Genomic DNA, 22,714 nt, shown 5'->3' on the forward strand with positions numbered 1-22,714 from the left:
TTTCTCTCCTTTTGTATCTATTTGAAAATTTCCAAAACGGAAGATATAACTCCTCCTAACCCCCTTGAATAGGACCATTTCTCACTCCCTCCATTGCCTATCACCCTGGTTCAAGCCACCATCATCTCAGACCTAGCTTATTATTATTATTTGGCATTGCTGTTGCATTTGAGATGGAGTCTTGCTCTGTTGCCCAGGCTGGAGTGTGGTGGTACTATCTTGGCTCACTGCAACCTCTGCCTCTGAGGTTCAAGCAATTCTCTTCCCTCAGCCTCCCGAGTAGCTGAGATTACAGGTGTACGCCACCATGCCTGGCTAATGTTTATATTTTTAGTAGAGATGGGGTTTCACCATGTTGGCCAGGCTGGTCTCGAACTCCTGACCTCAAGCGATCTGCCCGCCTCCACCTCCCAAAGTGCTGGGATTATAGGCATGAGCCACCGCTACCCCTAGATTATTATGGGGACCTTTCCACTGGTCTCCTGGATTCTACCCTAACCCTCCTGTGATGATTAATTTAGACTGGGCCATGGGATGCCCAGGTGTTTGGTTCAACATTATTCTGGGTCTTTTTGTCAGGCTGTTTTTAGACAAGATTGACATTTAAATCAGGAGACTGAGGAAAGCAGGTTGCCCTCTCTAATGTGGGCGGGCCTCATCCTGTCAGTTGCAGGCGTTGAACAGAAAGGCTGACTCCGAGGGAGTTCTTCCTGCCAGATTCCCTTCTGACAGGCACAAAGGTCTTTTCTGCCTTTGGAGTTGAACTGAAACATTATTCTTCACAGGGCTTGAGCCTGACAGCCTTCAGAGGAGAACTACCCCATCAGCTCTCCTGGTTCTCAGACCTTCTGAATCAGGCTGCAACAAAACCATCAAGTCTCCTCGGTCTCCAGAACTCACCCTGCAGATCTAGGGACTTGCCAGACTCCATAATCACATGAGCCAAGTCCTTATACTACATCTCTTTATATAGCAGGTTGGTGCAGAAGTAATTGCAGTTTTTGCCATTAAAAGTACAAGCAGCCAGGCGCGGTGGCTCACGCCTGTAATCCCAGCACTTTGGGAGGCCGAGGCCGGTAGATCACCTGAGGTTAGGAGTTCGAGACCAGGCTGACCAAGAGTAACCCCGTCTCTACTAAAAATACAAAAAAAAATTAGCCGGGCGTTGGTGGTGGGCATCTGTAATCCCAGATACTCAGGACGCTGAGGCAGGAGAATTGCTTGAACCTGGGAGGTGGAGGTTGCAATGAGCTGAGATCACACTATTGCACTCCAGCCTGGGCGACTAGACCAAGACTCCATCTCAAAACAAACAAACAAAAAAAACCACAAAAAACAAAAGTACAAGCAAAGAGATCCTATTGGTTCTGTTTCTCTGGACAATGCTTCCTAAAATCTACTATTTTGAAAAACCCTTTATTTTGAAAAATGTTGAACATACAACAAAGTTTAAAGAATAGACAATGAACACCTGTGTACCTTTCGTCTAGATTTGCCAATTGATAACATTTTGCCACATTTGACTTTGCTCTCTCTTCCTCTGTGTGTGTACACACACACATTTATTCCCAAACCATTTCAAAGTAAGCTACAGGCTGGGTGAGGTAGCTCATGGCTATAATCCCAGCAGTCTGGGAGGCCAAGGCAGGAGAATCTCTTGAGCCCAGGGGTTTGAGACCAGCCTGGGCAATGTAGGGAGAGCCCATCTCTAAAAATAATTTTAAAAAATTAGCCAGGTGCGGTGGCACATGCCTGTAGTCCCAGCTACTCAGGAGGTGGAGGCAGGAGGAACACCTGAGCCCAGGAGGTCAAGGCCGCGGTGAGCTATGATCATGCCACCACACTCTGGCATGGATGACAGAGAATGTCATTTCTGTCCGGGCACGGTGGCTCATGCCTGTAATCTCAGCACTTTGGGAGGCCAAGGTGAACAGATCACTTGAGGTCAGAAATTCGAGACCAGCCTGGCCAACATGGTGAAACCTCGTCTCTACTAAAAATACAAAAATCAGTGGCGCGTGCCTATAGTTCCAGTTACTTGGGAGGCTGAGGCAAGATAATCACTTGAACCTGGGAGGCAGAGGATGCAGTGAGCTGAGATCAGGCCACTGCACTCCAGCCTGGGCAACACAGCAAGACTCCGTCACAAAAAAAAAAATCAAAATAACTTCCAGACTTCATGACACTTCACCTGTAAATACTTCAGCCCGTGTCTCCTAAAAACAGACATTTTCATACATAGCTACGATACATTGGTAGTATAATACCTTCTCAGCTGGGGGTGGTGGCTCACGCCTGTAGTCCCAGAATTTTGGGAGGCCAAAGCAGGCGGATCACTTGAGGTTGGTATTCGAGACCAGTCTGGCCAACATGGAGAAACCCTGTCTCTACTAAAAATACAAAAATTAGCCGGGCATGGTGGTGCATGCCTGTAATCCCAGCTACTCAGGAGGCTGAGGCAGGAGAATCACTTGAGCCTGGGAGGTGGAGGTAGCAGTGAGCCAAGATTGCGCCACTGCACTCCAGCCTAGGTGACAGAGGGAGACTCTGTCTCCAAAAAAAAAAAAAACAAAAACAAAAAAACAAAAACAAAAACAAAACTATCTATCTATATATATAGTCATACCCAGGGAATTTAATATTGATGCAATAATATCCAATTATATAGTCTATATAAAAATGTCTTAAATTATTCCCTAAACATCCCTTATAGCCTTTAAAAAAAAATCCAGTATCGTTGGCCAGGCGCGGTGGCTCACACCTGTAATCCCAGCACTTTGGGAGGCCGAGGCGGGTGGATCACCTGAAGTCAGGAGTTCATAGACCAGCCTGGCCAACATGGCGAAACCCTGTCTCTACTAAAAATACAAAAAATTAGCTGGGCGCTGTGGTGGGCGCCTGTAATCCCAGCTACTTGGGAGGCTGAGGCAGGAGAATTGCTTGAACCTGGAAAGTGGAGGTTGCAGTGAGCCGATATCACGCCACTGCACTCCAGCCTGGGCAACAGAGTGAGACTCCGTCTAAAAAATAAATAAATAAAATAAAATAAAATAAAATAATTTTTAAAATCCAGCATCAAGTCAAGGGTCACATGATCCATTTAGTTGTCACATCTCTTTAATCTCCTTTATTCCAGAACAGTCTCCCAATCATTTTGGTCTTTCATGGCCTTGGCATTTTTGAAACATTCAGGCCAGCTGTCTTGTATGGAATCTGTTCTCCACATAGCAACCAGAGGAATTCTTGTAAAACCAAGTCAGATCATGTCACTCCTCTGCTCAAAATCCTCAGCAGGTGCCCGACTCGCCAGAGCAGGAGCCAAAGTCCTTCCCAAGGCCTGCATGTGTTCACACCACACTCTCCTCCCAGCCTCCACTCCTCCTCCTTCCCTCCTGCTCACTTACAGGCCTCCCTGCTGCTCCTGAGCACATCAGGCAAGCTCCTGTCTTAGGATTCTGTTCTCTAGGAGAACGCTCTTTCCAGGAAATCTGCTTAGTTCAGTCTCTCACCTCCTTTAAGGTTTCTCTCACATGCCACCTTCTCAATGAGGCCCAGCCTGTTTTGTTTTTTTTTTCACAGTGTCTCACTCTGGCCCAGGCTGGAGTGCAGTGGTGCCATCTCAGCTCATTGCAGCCTCTGCCTCCTGGGCTTAAGTGATACTCCCACCTCAGCCTCCCAAGTAGTTGGGATTACAGATGTGCACCACCACACGTGGCTAATTTTTGTATTTTTAGTAGAGACAGGGTTTTGCCATGTTGCCCAGGCTGGTCTCGAACTCCTGACCTCAAGTGATTTGCCTGCCTCCGCCTCCCAAACTACTGGAGTTACAGGCGTGAGCCACCACACCCAGACAATTAGTGCCTTTATAGGAAGAGGAAGACAGAGGGAGGGAGGGAAAGAGACTAGGGGGCAGGGGGCAGATCACCTGAGGTCAGGTGTTTGAGACCAGCCTGGCCAACATGGCCAAATTCTGTCTCTACTAAAAATACAAAAATTAGCCGGGTGTGGTGACACATTTCTGTAATCCCAGCATTTTGGGAGGCTGAGGCAGGTGGATTGCTTGAGTCCAGGACTTCATGACCAGCCTGACCAACATGGTGAAACCCTATCTCTACTAAAACTACAAAAATTAGGCGGGCATAGTGGCACATACCTGTAATCCTGGCTACTTGGGAGGCTGAGGCAGTGAGCCAAGACCATGCCACTGCACTCTAGCCTGGGCAACAGAGTGAGACTCTGTCTCAAAAATAAATAAATACATAAAAAGAAAGAGAGAGAGAGGGCTCAATCTTGCTGTCACCACAGCAGCATAGGGGGAAAGTCTTGTAAGAACACAGAGAGAAGGGCAAGTCAGGAGGAGAGGCTTCTTGAATTTTCTGGCACCTCGATCTTGGATGTCCTGTCTCTAGAACTGTAAGTTTTAGTTGTTTAAGCTTCTCATCCTAAGGTGCCTTGTTATGGCATCCTGAGCTGCGACAATCACTGTTACTCATTATCAGTGGCTGCTGGGAGCCCATCCAAGCTGGCTCCTGTGGCCTTTGAGTTTTCCTCATTATTCTTTCAACTTCCCTTGCTTTCTGGCACAAAATAGCTCTGGCTCATCTTGTACTCTCTATGACCCAGCCCTGGAATCAGGCCCTTAACCAAAGAGCCTTGGTTCCTTTTAGTGAAACGTGGTGTTTCAAAGCCAAGCCCTGGCTGCTGGGTGAGCTCATTGCTGTTGGCATATCACTGCGCCCAGGCTGGTGGACACCCACATTTATAACTATATTTATTTCTAGATCTACCCGTATATTTTGAAATCCATGAGTTCACACTGATTCTTATAATTCTAATTCAACGCCACAGGGTCCACTCTGGTTCTCTCCCTTTCCATATTTGTAATTCTCTCCATCAATAGTGAGAAAGCGGCCAGGCACGGTGGCTCACACCTGTAATCTCAGCACTTTGGGAGGCTGAGGCAGGCGGATCATGGGGTCAGGAGATCGAGACCATCCTGGCTAACACAGTGAAAGCCTGTCTCTACTAAAAATGCAAAAAATTAGCTGGCATGGTGGCACATGCCTGTAGTCCCAGTTACTCAGGAGGCTGAGGCAGGAGAATTGCTTCAACCCAGGAGGCAGAGGTTGCAGTGAGCCAAGATGGAGGCATTGCACTCCAGCCTGGGTGACAAAGCAAGACTCCATCTAAAAAAAAAAAAGTGAGAAAGCTGCCTTCCACTGTCCTTAATCTACCTACTTTTTTTTTTTTTTTTTTTTTTTGAGATGGAGTCTCACTCTTGTTGCCCAGGCTGGAGTGCAGTGGTATGATCTCAGCTCACTGCAACCTCCACCTCCCGGGCTCAAGGGATTCTCCTGCCTCAGCCTCCAAGTAGCTGGGATTACAAGTGTGCGCCACCACGCCCAGCTAATTTTTTTTTTTTTTTTTTTTTTGAGACAGAGTCTTGCTCTGTCACCCAGGCTGGAGTGCAGTGGCAGGATTTCGGCTCACTGCAAGCTCTGCTTCCTGGGTTCACGCCATTCTCCTGCCTCAGCCTCCCAAGTAGCTGGGACTACAGGCGACTGCCACCACGCCAGGCTAATTTTTTTTTTTGTATTTTTAGTAGAGATGGGGTTTCACCATGTTGGCCAGGCTGCTTTCGAACTCCTGACCTCAAGTGATCCACTTGCCTCGGCCTCCCAGAGTGCTGGGATTATAGACTGTGAGCCACCACACCTGACTTACTTACTTGTTTGATCAACCCCCTCTGTGTACCCAGTGTTTCACTGCCACTCCCCTCCACACACAGAACCCTCTTCACTCCATCCTTGACCTAATGCCCCCTGCCAGGATGCCCCAAATCACGTGCATGGCCTATTCGCTCTACTCAAGCTCTGATGCCTCACACAAACCTTCACCAATTTGTATGACTCCTTACTCTGGTGAGGTCCCAATGGCCCACGCCAGGCTGCCCCTCCTTGGGCTTGGTCTCTGACACTTCAAAACAACCCAACCCCACGTGTGGATTCTGTCCTCTCTCCATCACAGGTTCTGACCTCTCACCCCAGGCCTTGCCCTGTGTGGACACTCTTCAGCCTGCTTAGATTCCAGTGCCTCACACCAGGTCACCCCTCCACACAGATGCTTGTCTTGCTCTGTCCCACTTAATGGTTTTAGAACTGGTTTAGGGAAGGGGATGAACATGAGGAAGAGGGACCAGGCTCTACTCTTTTTTCTTTTTTGAGATGGAGTCTCGCTCTGTTGCCCAGGCTGGAGTGCAATGGCACAATCTCAGCCCACCACAACTGCCACCTCCCGGGATCAAGCGATTCTCCTGCTTCAGCCTCCAGAGGAGCTGGGATTACAGGCACCCACCACCGCGCCCAGCTAATGTTTGTATTTTTAGTAGAGACAGGGTTTCACCATGTTGGTCAGGCTGGTCTCGAACCACTGACCTCAGGTGATCCAACCTCCCCTCTGCCTCCCAGAGTGCTGGGATTACAGGTGTGAGCCACTGCGCCAGGCCTCTACTCTTATTTTTTTTTTTTGAGACAGAGTATTGCTCTGTCCCCCAGGCTGAAGTGCAGTAGTATGATCTTGGCTCACTGCAACCTCTGCCTCCCAGGTTCAAGAGATTCTCCTGCTTCATCCTCCCGAGTAGCTGGGACTACAGGTGTGTGCCACCATGCTGACTAATTTTTGTATTTTTTCTTTTTCTAGAGACAGGGTTTTGCCATGTTGTACAGGCTGGTCTTGAACTCCTGGGTTCAAGTGACCCACCCACCTCGGCCTCCCAAAGTGCTGGAATTACAAGCAGGAACCACTGCACACAACCAGGCTCTACTATTTATTGTTACAAAGAACTTATCACTTTATATGAGCCTGCTAGGACTGTCATATTAGGCAGGTGAGGCCTTTGGGAGGCAATTAGGTCATAAGGGTGGAGCCCTTATAAATGGGATTAGTGCCCTTATTAAGGGACTGTGCCCAGCATGGTTGTTCTCGCCTGTAATCCCAGCACTTTGGGAGGCCAAGACAGGTGGATCTTTTGAGGTCAGGAGTTAGAGACCAGCCTGGCCAACTTGGAGAAACCCCGTCTCTACTAAAAATACAAAAATTAGCCAGGCATGTTGATGCGTGTCTGTAATCCCAGCTACTCAGGAGGCTGAGGCAGGAGAACTGCTTGAACCCGGGAGGCAGAGATTGCAGTGAGCTGAGATCTCACCACTGCACTCCAGCCTGGGCGACAGAGTGAGACCCAGTCTCAAAAAGAAAAAAAAAAAAAGGAATGCAGAGAACTTCCTTGTCCCTTCCACCATGCAAGAACACAGCAAGAAGACTCCATCTGTGAACAAGAATGTGTGCCCTCACCAGACACCCAATCTGCAGGTGCCTTGATCTTGGACTTCCCAGCCTCCAGAACTGTGACATATCAATTCCTGTTGTTTACAAGCCACCCAGTCTGTTTCGTTACAACAGCCCAAACGGACTAAGCCTTCAACACGGGAATCTGGGGGGACACGATTCGTCTATAGCAGCTTCCCACCAGGCTTTCCAAACTGTGTGTTTCCTGTTTATCATATACCCTCCCACCCACTGCACGTCAGCTTCTCACTGCAGGGATCGCGTCTCTGTGGCATCCCAAGTTCCTGGAGGGGCTGCTGGAGGCCCTCGTACATATGTGCAGAGGAAACGCTTGCGTCTGAGGAAGCTCCCGTGGGGCGCCTCACTCCCACTCTCCCCACTCCTCAGACCTTGGGCATGGAAAGTCGGAATCCCTGGGACCAGGTACAAACAGTTTATTTTTCTATAACGAGCAAAGTACAAAGAGGCAGGGAGGGGAGCTGGGCCCAGGGGAGCAGCCGTGGGCAGGCTCCAAGGCCTTGGCTGTGGTGAGGACGACCTGGCAGCTGCCCCAGGAGTAAATGGGCCTCTGGCGTGCAGTGGAGAAAGAGCAGGAGTGGCGAGGAGGAAGCCCACGCCTGCTGCCAGGAGTCATACAAAGCCAGGCTTCATGGATGAGCGGCGGCAGTTGGGACAGCTCCGGGTCCCGTTGTTCTGCAGGCACCTGGGGAGGCAAAGGGCCCTGTCCACTCCCCTGAGGCCTGTCCTTCCCTCCGGGCCCTGGGCCCTCTCTTCCTTCCTTGCCTGCCCTCTGCAGGGGCTGGGATGCATCCTGGTGGCTGTTCAGCAGCAGTGGAAGGGAAGGGAACGGTCCCCCCAGGCTCCCACTGCACCCGGCTTGCCCCTCTCCTCCTCTGCCCCAGGGACCTCCAGGGCAGAGCAGGGGCTGGGAGTTGAGAGGATGGGATGGAACCAGACCCAGGGCAGGTCTGGCCCTGGATGTCTGACCTAATGACCTTTGAGGGGCCTCTCTGACTTCTCTTTGGGGATTATGAAAAGAATGGCCACAGATCTCAGCTCACTGCAGCCTCTGCCTCCCGGGTTCAAGTGATTCTCCTGCCTCAGCCTCCCGAGTAGCTGGGATTACAGGCTCCCACCACCATGCCTGGGTAATTTTTTTATTTTTAGTAGAGACGGGGTTTCACCATGTTGGCCAAGATGATCTTGAACTCCGGGGCTCAAGTGATCAGCCCGCCTCGGCCTCCCAAAGTGCTTGCGAGACAGACGTGAGGCACCACGCCTGGCCAAGGTTAAGTGTTTGCTATTAGTATTATTGCTGTGATTAAGCCAGCTGGGCCCTGGAGTGCCCCGAAGAGATCCTGCCCACCCCTGTCCACCCCCCCAGGAGCCCCCACCTGAGGTGGAAGATGTGGGAGCAGGGTAGGGCCTGCAGCCGGCTGTTCTTCTCGCCTATGGACTCGCCGCACAGGCCGCAGTAGAGCTCCGTCTCCTCCACGCACTCGTGGAACCTCACAACGTGCGCCCGCAGTTCCCGCTGCAGCCCTTTGCTGCGGTAAATGCTCTCACTCAGACAGTGCAGCTTGAGCTGGCTCAGCTGGGGCCCGCAGGAGTGGAGAGCGGCAGTGGGGGATGAGAACAAAGTCAGTGCAGGTAGGCTCCAGTCTCAGCCACTTCCCTGTCTTGCTGATGGACCTCGGAAAAATGTCCTGCCCTCTCTGAGACCTTGCTTCCTTTCATGCAGAATGAGGGGGTGGGTGAGATCAGAAGTCTTCACCCCCCAGAACTGCCTGGAGACCCCATGTTTTTGAAAGATTTTATGACCAAACCTGGTGCACAGACTCCATAATAATTTGCGGCAGGGCGCCGTGGCTCATGCCTGTAATCCCAGCACTTGGGGAGGCCGAAGCAGGTGGATCACCTGAGGCCAGGAGTTCGAGACCAGCCTGGCCAACATGGCGAAACCCCATCTCTACTAAAAATACAAAAATTAGCCGGGGGTGGTGGCGAGTGCCTGTAATCCCTGCTACTCAGGAGACTGAGGCAGGAGAATCGCTTGAACCGAGGAGGCGGAGGTTGCAGTAAGCCGAGATCGCACCACTGCACTCCAGCCTGGGCTCTAAGAGTGAAACTCCGTCTCAAAAAAATAATAATTAATTTGCTTTCCTGTTTTTATTAATTAAATATACACACAATAGCTCATCAGCATTTCTGATCAGCCTGATACCCAGGTAAACCAGAGAGGCTATAATCCAACCAAATTTTGGCATTTTGGTTGGACTGTGCACAGGATCTCATAGAAATGCACATCTGGAAGGCTTTGAGAAGTGGTGAACCTGTTTTCAAGATTTTAAGGTTTTAATAAGATTATGACGATTTTTTTTTTTTTTTTTTTTTTAGATGGAGTCTTGCTCTGTCACCCAGGCTGGAGTACAGTGGCACAATCTTGGTTCATGGCAACCTCCACCTCCCGGGTTCAAGTGATTCTCCTGCCTCAGCCTCCCAAGCAGCTGGGATTACAGGCGTGCACTACCACACCTGGCTAATTTTTGTATTTTTAGTAGAGACGGGGTTTCACCATGTTGGTCAGGCTGACCTCAGGTGATCTGCCCACCTTGGCCTCCCAAAATGCAGGTGTGAGCCACCGCACCCGGCCTTGGTTTTGGTTTTTAGGCCATGCTAATCTTCTCCGTATTGTTCCAATTTCAGAATATGGGCTGCCAAAGCAAGCACTAGATACCATTATTAAATTTGGAACATGGGCTTTGTAGTTAAAACAGACAAGTTAGTAGGTATGGGACCTTGGACGCCTCTTTGAGCCTCACTTTTCCTCATCTGTAAAATGGGGCTTGCTGTACCCACCTCACAGGGAGAGAGTGAGGACTGGACCCAGTACCTATAAGGACCCTGTGTGTGCTCAGTGCTCAGGGAGTGGAGGCCACTGTTAGGAGTTTTTGTTTGTTTTGAGACAAGGTCTCACTCTGTTACCCAGGCTGGAGTGCACTGGAGCAATCACAGCTCACTGCAGCCTTGACCTCCTGGGCTCAAGCTATCCTCCCACCTCAGCCTTCCAAGTAGTTGGGACCTCAGGTGTGTGCCACCACAGCTGGCTAATTTTAAAACATTTTTTGTAGAGGCTGGGCCTGGTGGCTCATGCCTGTAATCCCAGCACTTTGGGAGGCCGAGGCAGGTGGATCACCTGAGGTCAGGAGTTTCAGACAAGCCTGGCCAACACAGTGAATCCCCATCTCTATAAAAAATACAAAAATTAGCCCAGTGTGGTGACGGGTGCCTATAATCCCAGCTACTCAGGAGGCTGAGGCAGGAGAATCACTTCAACCTGGGAGGCAGAGGTTGCAGTAAGCTGGGATCGCACTATTGCACTCCAGCCTGGGAGACAAGAGCGAAACTCAATCTCAAAAATGTTTTTTTCTTTTCTTTTCTTTTCTTTTTTTTAGAGCATGGGTCTCATTATGTAGCCCAGGCTGCTCTCGAACTTCTGGGCTCAAGTGATCCTCCTACCTCGGCCTCCCAAAATGCTAGGATTATAGATGTGAGCCACCGTGTCCAGCCCACTGTTAGGAGTTTTAATCAACATCAGGAAGCTTCTGAGGAATTCTGCTATCCTCCAAGCTATGAAACTTCTGCCCTGCCCTCAGAAGTGCTCTGTGTGTGGCAGAGAAAGAGCCAGAGTATGGGGTTGGCTGCAGGCAGCTCCCAGCATCAGGAAGGGCTCATGACATGAGTAGGCTCAGGAAGGCCCTTCCCCAGACCCAAGTTCCCCACTTGGGCCCTTGACCCCAGATCCAGGACACAGAATCAAGTCTGACCTTGTTCCCCACCTCCTCGGCCAGATCCTGGGCTCTCTCGATGGCATCCAGAGCCTGGAAGGTGAGCATAGGCCAGGGCTGCGGGCAGAGCTGTCTGACAGGCCTTGCTCACAGGGAAGCACAGGGTAGGGGGGCAGGCCTAGGGAGGGTGACATGGCAGCTGCCTTGTGTGTGAAGGCAGCAGGAAGAGACTAGGGCACAGTCATAGGGGCTGTGTGGGCAAGTGACCTCCTGCCTCAGTTTACCCAGGGTTCCAGCCCTTTACTAGCTGTGGGTCCTGGGGCAAGTGATGGGCCTTCTCTGAGCCTGGAAAATGACCAGGAATGTCCTGGCCTCGTAGGATCAGGGTGAGGCTGACGTCAGACAAAGTGGCTGAAAGAGCCGGCTGACCTACTGGCCCCAAGTGGGGAGCGCTGGGAGGGCTGGAGGCTGTGGGAAGGCCCGACCTCACCTTGTCCAGCGCCTTCCTGGCCACCCAGCACTTGGCCACACCCAGCAGCGCCTGCACCTGCCCCAGGCGGTTTCCGATCTCGGTCATGATGCTCATGGCGGAGTCGTACCTGGGGAAGGCTGTCTGCAGAGCCAGGTGGGGGATGGAATCAGGCTGTATCAGGCCTGTGCCCCTGCCCCCTGCCCCCAGCCCCTGCATCCCGGTGACCTCACCTCCAGGTCCCCACGGCTCCGGTGGATGTCAGCGAAGCAGAGCAGGCAGAGCGCCTGCAGTGGCCGGTCCCCGTGCTGCAGCGCGATCTTCATAGACTCCTGCGAGGGAGGCCAGTGGCTCAGGCCTACTCCTCTGCCACCACCACTGGAGTGCCCTCCCCTCAACAGACCCCTCTGAAGGGACAGCCCAGGGAAGCAACATCCTCAGAGCCTAGTGAATCTATCATGGTGCTGAGGGCTCACACACTGAACCACTGAAGTCACAGCACCCAGCAAGGTGGGTGGAAAGTGAGGCTCAAAGAGAAGTGACTTGATTGGGGTCACCCAGTAAGTGACAAAGCTGGGATGTGAACCCAGGTCAGTGGGACTCCAGAAACTGGCCCTCTTCCGTCTCTACCCTTCAAAGTACCCCATATAGGGTGTTGGGGCAGAAGGAAGCCCCCTCCCCTGCAGATGGATTGGAAGGGAGTGGGTTTGGGATGAGGCTGGGGGACAAATGTTTCCTTCAGGGGCTCAGCTGTAGAGAACTCATCTCATTTAAAAAATAAAAACTGGGCCAGGCACAAGTGGCTCACGCCTGGAATCCCAGCACTTTGGGAGGCCAAGACACGAGGATCGCTTCAGCACAGGAGGGTGGTTTAGTGAGACCCCGTCTCTACAAAAATAAAATTAGCTGTGCATGGTGGTGCACACCTTTAGAGAGGCTGGGCCAGAGGCAAGCCCTAGGGGGCTTCCAGGGGCTGATTTGGAAGAAGGAAGCCCTGCTGTCCCAAGCCCCAGCCCCTGGCCCACACCACCTCATCCCCGACCTGCCCTCTTCCCCGCTGCCCCACCTCACAACACTCCATGGCACTGCCCAGGTGGCCCAGCAGGCGATAGGCCACGGCCATGTGGTACTGGCTCATGGCCCGGTACTTCAGGCTCCAGCCTTTGCCATAGTTGTTGACAAGCTCTGCCGCCTTGCAGGGGAAGAACAGGGCTTTCTCGTAGTCCTGCAGGGGACATGGAATGGAAGGAGGCAAACTGAGTGGCAGAGGCTGCCCCAAGTCAAGGGCTCCTGGGCTAGGTTTCTCTAACAGCAGGTAGGGGCGGGGGGCCCGAGTGTCTGCTCATTCATTGTGACATCCAGGACAAGAGTGGCCCGGTAGAGGGAACGGCCAGTGCAAAGGTGTCGCTCCGTGGACTCAGGGATTCTCATCTGGTTTGTGACGCATCCCAAGAGCCTAGCACAGTTCTTTGCACTTGGTAGATGCACAATAAATATTTGTTGAGTGAATGAATGAAAAGACAAGAAAATACAGTTGGCTTCTCTTTTCTCCCAATGCCAAATGGGCTCCTCAGCTTCAGAGATGCACAGGGATGGGAGATACCAGATCCCTCCACTAGAGCTTGCCTGCTGGCACCCGGAAGCAGGTGTTCACTGAAGCTCAGTGGCAGACTGGCAGCACAACAGGCTCAAAAGAACATCAGACAGACTCAGCGAGGCGATGCAACCATTGGCTTGTACTTTCTCCTCAAGCTTCCAAATGCATTTTCTACCTGCCCATGGTCAGCTGATGACCTCGCCTCGACTCCACAAGGAAAAGGAAGAAAATCAGGGAGAAGCTCCTTCCCCTCCTGTCTCCACCAGATCTTCCATCTCCGCACCTCTGCTCCCACGCTCCCTGCCTCCTTTCCTGTCACTGTGGAGGATGGCTCCTGTTCCCATCAAATGCCAGCCCCCGATGAGCAGTCTCTGCATCGTCAGGTTCTCTCTTTCTACAGAATCTTTCCCATCCACGTGCAAACATGTCTGGCATTTCTCATCTCATTTAAAAAATAAAAACTGGGCCAGGCACAGTGGTTCACGCCTGGAATCCCAGCACTTTGGGAGGCCAAGACAGGAGGAACGCTTGAGCACAGGAGTTGGAGAATGGCCTGGGCAACTTAGTGAGACCCTGTCTCTACAAAAATAAAATCAGCTGTGCATGGTGGTGCACGCCTGTAGTTCCAAGCTACTCAAGAGGCTGAGGTGGGAGAATCACTTGAGCACAGGAGGTCGAGGATACGGTGAGCTGAGATTGCACCACTGCACTCCAGCCTGGGTGACAGAGGCAGACTCTGTCTCACAAAAAAAAAAAAAAAAAAAAAAAAAAAAAAAAAAAAAAGAAAAAGAAAAGAAAAGAAAGAAAGAAAAAAGAAAACTAACCCACCTTCTCTTGACGTCATTTCCCTTCAGCTAAAGCCCCATTTCACTGTTCTTTTTCAAGGTAAATCTATTTGATCTTTCACTTAATATTTAACAAGCAGCTCCAAGTTAACATGACCAAAAGAGAAGTGTCAATAACCCCCCCAAAAAACCCTTTTCCTAATATGCCTTATTACATACTTTTAAATTTGAAGCCATATAAATGTTTTACAGGTTAAAAAATTAAATTTAATTTGAAAAATACCTAAAAATAGAAAATGGAGGTCAGGTGCAATGGCTCATGTCTGTAATCCCAGCACTCGGGGAAGCTGAGTTGGGAGAACAGCTTGAGGCCAGGAGTTCAAGATCAGCCTGGGCAACATTGCAAGACCACTGTCTCTACAAAAAATTTAAAAATTAGCCAGATGTGGAAGAATGTGCCTGTAGTCCCAGCTACTCAGGAAGCTGAGGAGGGAGGATCGCTTGAACACAGGAGTTTTAGGTTACAGTGAACTGTGATTGAGCCACTGCACTCCATCCTGGGTAACAGAGCAAGATCCTGTCTCAAACAAAAACAAAAACAAAAACCTAAGGCTGGGTGCAGTGGCTCACGCCTGTAATCCCAGCACTTTGGGAGGCCGAGATGGGCAGATCACGAAGTCAGGAGATCGAGACCATCCTGGCTAATATGGTGAAACCCCATCTCCACTAAAATACAAAAAAACTAGCCAGGTGTGGTGACAAGTGCCTGTGGTCCCAGCTACTTGGGAGGCTGAGGCAGGAGAATCACTTGAATCTGGGAGACAGAGGTTGCAGTGAGCCGAGATCGCGCCACTGCACTCCAGCCTGGGCAATAGAGCAAGACACTGTCTCAAAAAAAAAAAAAAAAAAAGTAAATAAATGTCCCTAACTGTGTGTCATATTACTACAACCACACACACAAATAATTATTTTGGCCGGGCGCAGTGGCTTATGCCTGTAATCCCAGCACTTTGGGAGGCCGAGGCGGGTGGACTACAAGGTCAAGAGATCCAGACCATCCTGGCTAACATGGTGAAACCCCGTCTCTACTAGAAATACACACACAAAAAAAATTAGCGGGGCGTGGTGGCAGGCGCCTGTAGTCCCAGCTACTCGGGAGGCTGAGGCAGGAGAATGGCGTGAACCCGGGAGGCGGAGGGTGCAGTGACCGAGATCGTGCCACTGCACTCCAGCCTGGGTGACAGAGTAAGACTCCGTCTCTAAAAAAATATATATATATATTATTTCAATGACTTTGGAACAAAAGTACTCAGTTTACCCAAGTGGGATATATTACAAAAACAAGGCTGGGCACAGTGGCTCACACCGGTAATCCCAGCACTTTGGGAGGCTGAAGCGGGTGGATCACCAGGTCAAGAGATTGAGACCATCCTGGCCAACATGGTGAAACCCCGTCTCTACTAAAAATACATAAAATTAGCTGGGCATAGTGGCGTGTGCCGGTAGTCCCAGCTACTCGGGAGGCTGAGCCAGGAGAATCGCTTGAACCCGGGAGGCAGAAGTGGCAGTGAGCCGAGATCGAGCCACTGCACTCCAGCCTAGGCAACAGAGCGAGACTGTCTCAAAAAAAAAAAAAAAAAAAAAAAAGCCAAAAGAACAGCAAAGAAATCTTAAACTTCATTCAGTTGTCTTTATTTTCTAGAGTAATATTGGTATTGTCTTTTGGAATTATTTTACGTATTTTGTAGGGTAAAGCAAATATTTAATTATGTGGTTAGAAACTAAGATTTTTCATCTAAGAGAAAAGACAATCAAGTTTAAATTAAGTTAAGGGGAGCTCCTGAAACATTAGATTTGAATTGGAAATGTCAGTATAAACTTCCATTATTCTGATAACTGAAAAGATTTAGAAGCACGGACATCCCACTAGCAATGAACACCCCACAAGCCCACATTTGGGCTTTTTTTTTTTTTCCTCTCACACAGGGTCTTGCTCTGTTGCCCAGGCTGGAGTGCAGTGGAGCACTCATGGCTCACTGCAGCCTCAAACTCCTGGGCTCAAGCGATCCTCCCGCCTCAGCCTCCTGAGTAGCTGAAACAATAGGTGTGAGCCACCATGTCTGGTTCATTTTTAAAGTTTGGTGCAGATGGGGTCTTGCTATGCGACTCAAGCTGCTCTCAAACTCCTGGGCTCAAGCAATCCTTCTGCTTGGCCTCTCAAAGTGCTCACATTATAGGCATGAGCCTTGCCAAATTAAAAAAAAAAAAAAACTTTGTAGACGCTGGTCTGGAACTCCTGGTCTTGAGCGATCCTCACCCCTCAGCTTCTCAAAGTGCTGGGATTACAAGTGTGAGCCACCATGCCTAGCTTACTTTTCTTCAGAATTAAAAAGGTTTTTAAAAACCCCTGTCCCGCCCCAGTCCTATCTCATCTCACTGAATGGCTCCCCCTTACATCTGCTTCCTAAAAACAAAGTCCTGGCTGTCATCCTTGGTGACTCATTTCCTCCCATCCCACCTTGGATCCATCAGCATTTATCCACTCACTAACTCCAGGATTTATTAAGCATCTACTGGGGCCAGGCATTAAATCCCCCATGGACCAAGCACAGCACAGATACCTGAGGGGAAAGGGAACAAAAATACCCAGGGTTGGCCGGGTGCGGTGGCTCACGCCTGTAATCCCAGCACTTTGGGAGGCCAAGACGGGCGGATCCCTGAGGTCAGGAGTTCAAGACCAGCCTGGCCAACATGGTGAAACCCCATTTCTACTAAAAACACAAAAATTAGCCGGGCTGGTGGTATACACCTGTAGTCCCAGCTACCTGGGAGGCTGGGGCAGGAGAATCGCTTGAACCCAGGAGGCGGAGGTTGCAGTGAGCCGAGATGGCACCACTGCACTCCAGCCTGGGTGACAAGAGCAAAACTCCGCCCCTGCCCCCACCAAAAAATACCCAGGATCAGAACCTGCTGTGGCTGATCCTATCAGTTCCTTCACAGTTGGCCCTCCTCCTCTCACCTCTCTACCTCCGCACACACCTGAGACACGCCTGGCAGCCATGCTGGCCTCTGTCCTTCCTGGAACATTCCAGGAAACATTCCAGGATGCTCCCCCAGGGTCCAGCTTGGCTTTAGGGGCTCGCCCATTTTTGCCTAGAATGCTCTCTCACCATATTTTTGTATGGCGCACCCTCTCTTCTTCAAGCCATCAAACATCACCTCTGCAAGGCCCTCTGACCACTATATTTGAAATTATGACACCCCTACGCCCAGTGCTGCCAGCCCTTTGCCCCGCTTCGCTTTCTCCTAACCACTTGACTTCCTGACTGTGTTGATCGTCTTTCTTCCCCAACTAGAATGCAACCCTCGTGAGGATGGGGACTTGGCTGTTTTTCTCACTGCTACACCCTGGGTCAACAGTCTTGGGATACAGTAGCTGGTCAATAAATATTTGATGACTGACTCCATACAACCCCACTGTAAGGTGAGTCCTATTCTCCTTCATTTTACAGATCTCTCCCAAGGTTCAGAGAGGAGAGGTGACTTGCCCAAGACCACACAGCAAACATGGCAGTGCAGGCCGCTGGCCTGTCCTCACAGAGGAGCCTCCCATTATTCCTCCAGGAAGTCACACAGATCAAGGTTTGAATCCTGGCTCTGCCCTTGCTGGCTTCCTGGCCAAGTTGTTACCTTCCTGGATAAGCCTTTTTGCTCTCTGATTCTCACTCTCCTCAGCCCTCCCTAAAAGGAGGGCTGAATGAGGTAGCGCCACAGGGTGTGTGCCTCATGAGAGGGGAGCCCCAAAACCCTCCACTGCTGTCCCCCTGGGGTGCAGGCCCACCTTGACCTGGGCATAGAAGCTGCCCAGGCTGCAGCACACGCGGCACTCGAGCATGGCATCATCATTGTTGTGGGCGTAGCGCAGGGCCTTCTCGAAGCTCTCCAGGGCCTTCTGGAAGACGCTGAGGCCCAGGAAGGCATTGCCCATGCTCAGGCTGACCTGGCCTCCGAGCTGGGCACCTGCCCTGGTACCAGGCAGCCCAAGGCAGGTCTTGCAGTAGGAGATGGTCTTGTGAAACTCGCACAGCTTCTCGTTGCTGCGTGCCAGGTTCAGGTAGCTCTCCAGGAGGAAGTCGGCATCCTCCAGCTCCCGGGCCGTGTCGATCTGGACCACAGCGAACTGCACACAGTGACGGTGGGCAGGTGGTGCTCAGCCTGGACTCTGAGCCTTGGACCCCAGCCTGCACTGCAGGCTCAGACCTGGAGGCCCCACACCCACCCCCCAGCCTCACACCCAAAGCAGCAGATCCCAAAGCTTCTTTTCAGACCCAGAGCTTCTACCCGCCAGCCTCAGCTACCTTCCCTACACCCCAGCCTCACCTCCCAAGCTCAGGCTTGCAGCCTTCACCTTCTATCCCAAGCCTCAGATCTGGAGTCTCCACCACCCACCCACCCCCAGCCACAACCCTGGAGCCCACCCCCCGCCAGGCTCAGATACAGAACACCAGACAGGAAGGCTGAAACCTACAATGGGCTTGAGACCCACAAACCCTCGACCCTGAGGCTGGAGAACCTCAGTCTCAGAGACTCGGGCACCACAGTTCAAGGCCACAGGCCTGAATCTGATGCCAAGACTCAGTATCTAAGACCCAGGGCCTTAGATATAAATTCAGAGCCTCGGGCCCTGGCTGCCAGCCTGTGGGACACAGGGGAGCCCGAGGAGGCCGAGAGGGGACTGGGGAGCCTGGGAGACATCCGGCCCCAGCCTGACCCTCGAATGCCCCCAGGCCAGGTACACCCACCTTCAGCATCTCCTTGTAGCGGCCCATCTCCGAGTGGGCCGTGACCAGGCAGCCCAGCACGCGGAAGCGCCCCATGAGGTCCGAGCTCTTCTCCAGCACCTTTGTCCACACCTGCAATGCCTTCTCTGTCTGGTTGGACTGGTACAGCTGGAGCCCCTTCTCGATCTGCTGCTTGGTCTGGTCCTGCCCCATCCTCCCCAAGCCCTGTGCCCCACGTGGGGTGATCCCTGGTGGCTCCGTGCCTCTAGGCACTCATGGGGCAGGAATCACAGTGCCAGGCCCCCCGAAATGTGGGAACAAAAGCAGCGTCGGGTGGGAGCCGGAGTGGGGCCTGGATGGAGAGCAGGCGCCACCCTGGGAACAAAGCTGGTTCAGCCCGTCTGCAGCTGTCGCTGCCAGTTGGGGCCACATGGCCTCTGAGGAATGTCAGCAGCAAGGTCACGTGGGCCTCTGCTGCACCCACCCGCGAGCTGGGACGTGGCTTCCCTGAGCATACAGGCACCTTGCCACCTGGGCACCCCCTTGGGCGTCCCTTCGGCACCTCCGACACTGACCCTGACCGCCCTGGCAGCACGGGCCCTCCCAGCAGCCTTGCCAAGGGGCCAGCTCCAGCAAGTGGGCAGGCCTTGGGCCAGAGGTGCTCGGGGGAAGGAGAGCGAGGCTGGACCTGCAGGTCCGGGGAAGCCAGGTGAGCGCCCAGCCCTGCTTCTCCCCCATCAAGACACCCCTGACCGCAGCATCCCCTGGCTCTGTTCCTGAAATTCACTGAGCACCGTGGGTCACTCATCCAGGCCCAGGCTGACACCATTCACCAACTCTCACCTTAGAGAGTCTGGGAAAGACCTCCAGCTGGTGAGAGGCCTGAGCTCTAGCCTGGCTTCCTTCGAACTCCCAGTGGGACCCTAGCCAAGTGACCTGGCACCGTGGACTGAAGAGAGGAATGGTACCTGGCTCACTGGACTGCTATGAGAACTCAATGACGAAAGAGTTGAGAAGGACTTAGGACAGTGCCCGGCACAGGAAACCCCGTATGTGCTGCAAGAGGCTATTTTGCTCCATGGCAAATCCCCACCCGGGCCAGAACCCAGCCCTTGAAGTTTCAATGTCTCACTTCCAATCCCAACCCCGGGCTGAAAGGGTCCTCATAATGAGATTTAACACCAGATACTGTGGAGAAGGGCAAGGTCTTATGTAGTATTGGAGCCCCCGCTAGCAGGCCAGCTCATCCAGCCCCCCTTTCTCCTCTCTCTGCATGCCAGCCTTCTTCCTGCCCCAGGGCAAAAGTTTATCCTTTCTGGCTGGGCAATTCAGTGGTTTTTAGTATATTCACAGAGATGCACATTAATTGCCACTAATTCCAGAACATTTTAATCACTCCAAAAAGGAGACACACACCCATCAGCAGTTACACCACTCCATTCCCCACCTTGATATGACTGAATCATGTCCCCCCGCAACCAAACGCATATGTTTAAGTCCTAACACTCAGTATCTCATAAGGTGACTGTCTTTGGAGACAGGGTCTTTAAAGGGTAATTAAGGTAAAATGAAATCACATTGTACCTCATCCAGTTAAGACTGGTATCCCCCCCCCCTTTTTTTGAGACAGGGTCTCACTCTGTCACCTAGGCTGGAGTGCAGTGGTGCAGTCACAGCTCACTGCAACCTCTACCTCCTAGGCTCAAGTGACCCTCCCACCTCAGTCTCCTGGGTAGCTGAGACCACAGCTGTCTAGTTTTTGTAGAGATGGGTTTCACCATGTTGCCCAGGCTGGTCTTGAACTCCTGGAGGTGGAGGTTTCAGTGAGCCGTGATTGTGCCACTGCACTCCAGCCTGAGCACCAGAGCAAGACCTTGTCTCAAAAAATAAATAAACAATAAATTTTTATTTTTAAAAATTATTTTATTTTTGAGACGGAGTTTTGCTCTTGTTGCATAGGCTGGAGTGCAGTGGCACAATCTCAGCTCACTGAGACTTCTACCTCCCGGGTTCAAGCAATTCTCCTGCCTCAGCCTCCCAAGTAGCTGGGATGACAGGTGTATGCCACCACGCCTGGCTAAGTTTTTGTATTTAGTAGAGACAGGGTTTCACCATGTTGGTCAGGCTGGTCTCGAACTCCTGACCTCAGTTGATCCACCTGCCTCAGAGCCTCCCGAAGTATTGGGGTTATAGGTGTGAGCCACCATGCCTGACCACAATACTTTTTTTTTTTTTTTTTTGAGACACTTTCCCTCTGTCACCCAGGCTGGAGTGCGGTGGTGCCATCTTGGCTCACTGCAACCTTCACCTCCCAGGTTCAAGTGATTCTCCTGCCTCAGCCTCCTGAGTAGCTGGGATTACAGCTGCGCACCACCACACCTGGCTAATTTTTGTATTTTTAGTAGAGACGGGGTTTCACCATGTTGGTCAGGCTGGTCTGGAACTCCTGACTTCGTGATCTGCCCACCTCTGCCTCCCAAAGTGTTGGGATTACAGGCGTGAGCCCCCGCACCTGGCCCACAATAAATGTTTAAAAAGGACACAGTCACATAGAAGAAGAGCACGTGAAGACACAGGGAGAAGATGGCTATCTACAAGCCCAGGAGCAAGGCTTTAGAATGAAACCAACTCTGCCAATTCCTTGATCTTGGACTTCTAGCGTCCAGAACTGTGAGAAAATAAATTTCTGTTATTTAAGCCACCTGGTGTCTATGGACCTGTCTATTGTGGACCCTTCACAGGAATGGAATCATACAATATGTGGTCATCTGTGACTGGCTTCTTTAACTTGGCATAATGTTTTCAAGATTCAACTATGTTTTCAACCGTATCAGAACTTCATTACTTATTGTGGTTGGTTAATACTCATTGTCTGGATATACATTTTGTTGATTCAGCAGTTAATGGGCATTTGGGTTGTTTCATTTTTGGCTACTATGAATAATGATGCTATAAAAATTTATGTACAAATTGGGCTGGGCACGGTGGCTCACGCCTGTAATCCCAGCACACTAGGAGGCTGAAGCAGGCAGATCACTTGAGCCCAGGAGTTGGAGACCAGCCTGGGAAACATAGCGAGACCCCATATCTACAAAAAATACAAAAAAAAAAAAAAAAAAAAATTAGCTGGGTGTGGTGGTGCACAGCTGTGGTCCCAGCTACTCGTGAGGCTGAGGCAGGAGAATCGCTTGAGCCTACGAGCTTGGACTGCAGTGAGCCGCAATCATGCCACTACACTCCAGCCTGGGTGACAGAGCAAGACCCTGTTTCAAAAAAATAAAAAATTCATGTACTAGGTTTTATGGGGACATGTTTTCATTTCTCTTAGGTATATGCTTGGAGCAGAAGTGTGAGTAATATGGCAACTGTTACATTCTGGTACCTGCCTACCTGTCTGCCCCAGGGCCTTTGCACCTCCTAATTCCTTCTCTGTTCACCACACCCACACTCTGCCTCGTAAGTCATAATTAGGATGAATCAGCATATTATCCTCTCATTGAATTACACTGCATTCTGATACAGGACTTATCTCTATAATTTTATTTTGAGACAGGGTCTCACTTTGTCGCCCAGGCTGGAGTGCAGTGGTGCAATCTAGGCTCACTGAGGCCTCGACCTCCTGGGCTCAAGCCACCCTCCCACCTCAACCCTCACAAGTAGCTGGCATTACAGGCAATGCCACCATGCCCAGCTAATTTTTATATTTTTAGTAGAGACGGGGTTTCACCATGTTGGCCAGGCTGGTTTCGAACTCCTGTGCTCAAGTGATCCGCTGGGCTCAGCATCCCAAAGTGCTGGGATTACAGGTGTGAGCCACCATGCCCAGCCTCTCTATAATTTTATATTAGTGAGGTTGCTTGCTGAATGTCTTTATTCTTCACTCAAATGAGGTCATATGGCTGGGCCCTAACCCAGGGCAGGACTTTGTCTCCTTCATTACTGACTGTATT

The 22,714-nt window shown here is 51.2% G+C and overlaps 1 protein-coding gene across 1 annotated transcript; it reads right to left on the reverse strand.

The window, feature by feature from the left end:
* Positions 1-7,765: 7,765 nt before the first annotated feature.
* Positions 7,766-22,283, reverse strand: RAPSN (receptor associated protein of the synapse). Its single transcript, XM_003815176.4, has 8 exons — positions 18,786-22,283; positions 17,825-18,163; positions 12,668-12,826; positions 11,835-11,933; positions 11,623-11,745; positions 11,172-11,225; positions 8,739-8,938; positions 7,766-8,047 (listed from the first exon to the last, which is right to left on the reverse strand). Exons 1-8 carry the CDS (start codon positions 18,975-18,977, stop codon positions 7,975-7,977), a joined length of 1,239 nt encoding a protein of 412 aa, XP_003815224.1. The 5' UTR covers positions 18,978-22,283; the 3' UTR covers positions 7,766-7,974.
* Positions 22,284-22,714: the final 431 nt, after the last annotated feature.

The sequence above is a fragment of the Pan paniscus genome, chromosome 9 (genome assembly GCF_029289425.2).
Source record: "Pan paniscus chromosome 9, NHGRI_mPanPan1-v2.0_pri, whole genome shotgun sequence".
Classification (NCBI taxonomy): domain Eukaryota; kingdom Metazoa; phylum Chordata; class Mammalia; order Primates; family Hominidae; genus Pan; species Pan paniscus.

Bases quoted from the DNA above. Each gene is read 5' to 3' on its own strand.
- RAPSN (XM_003815176.4), bottom strand. From the start codon at position 18,977: ATGGGGCAGGACCAGACCAAGCAGCAGATCGAGAAGGGGCTCCAGCTG. The intron at 18,164-18,785 runs GTGGGTGTACCT...CACTGTGTGCAG, and splicing joins GCTACAAGGAGATGCTGAAG to TTCGCTGTGGTCCAGATCGA. The intron at 12,827-17,824 runs GTGGGCCTGCAC...TGTCCCCTGCAG, and splicing joins GCTTCTATGCCCAGGTCAAG to GACTACGAGAAAGCCCTGTT.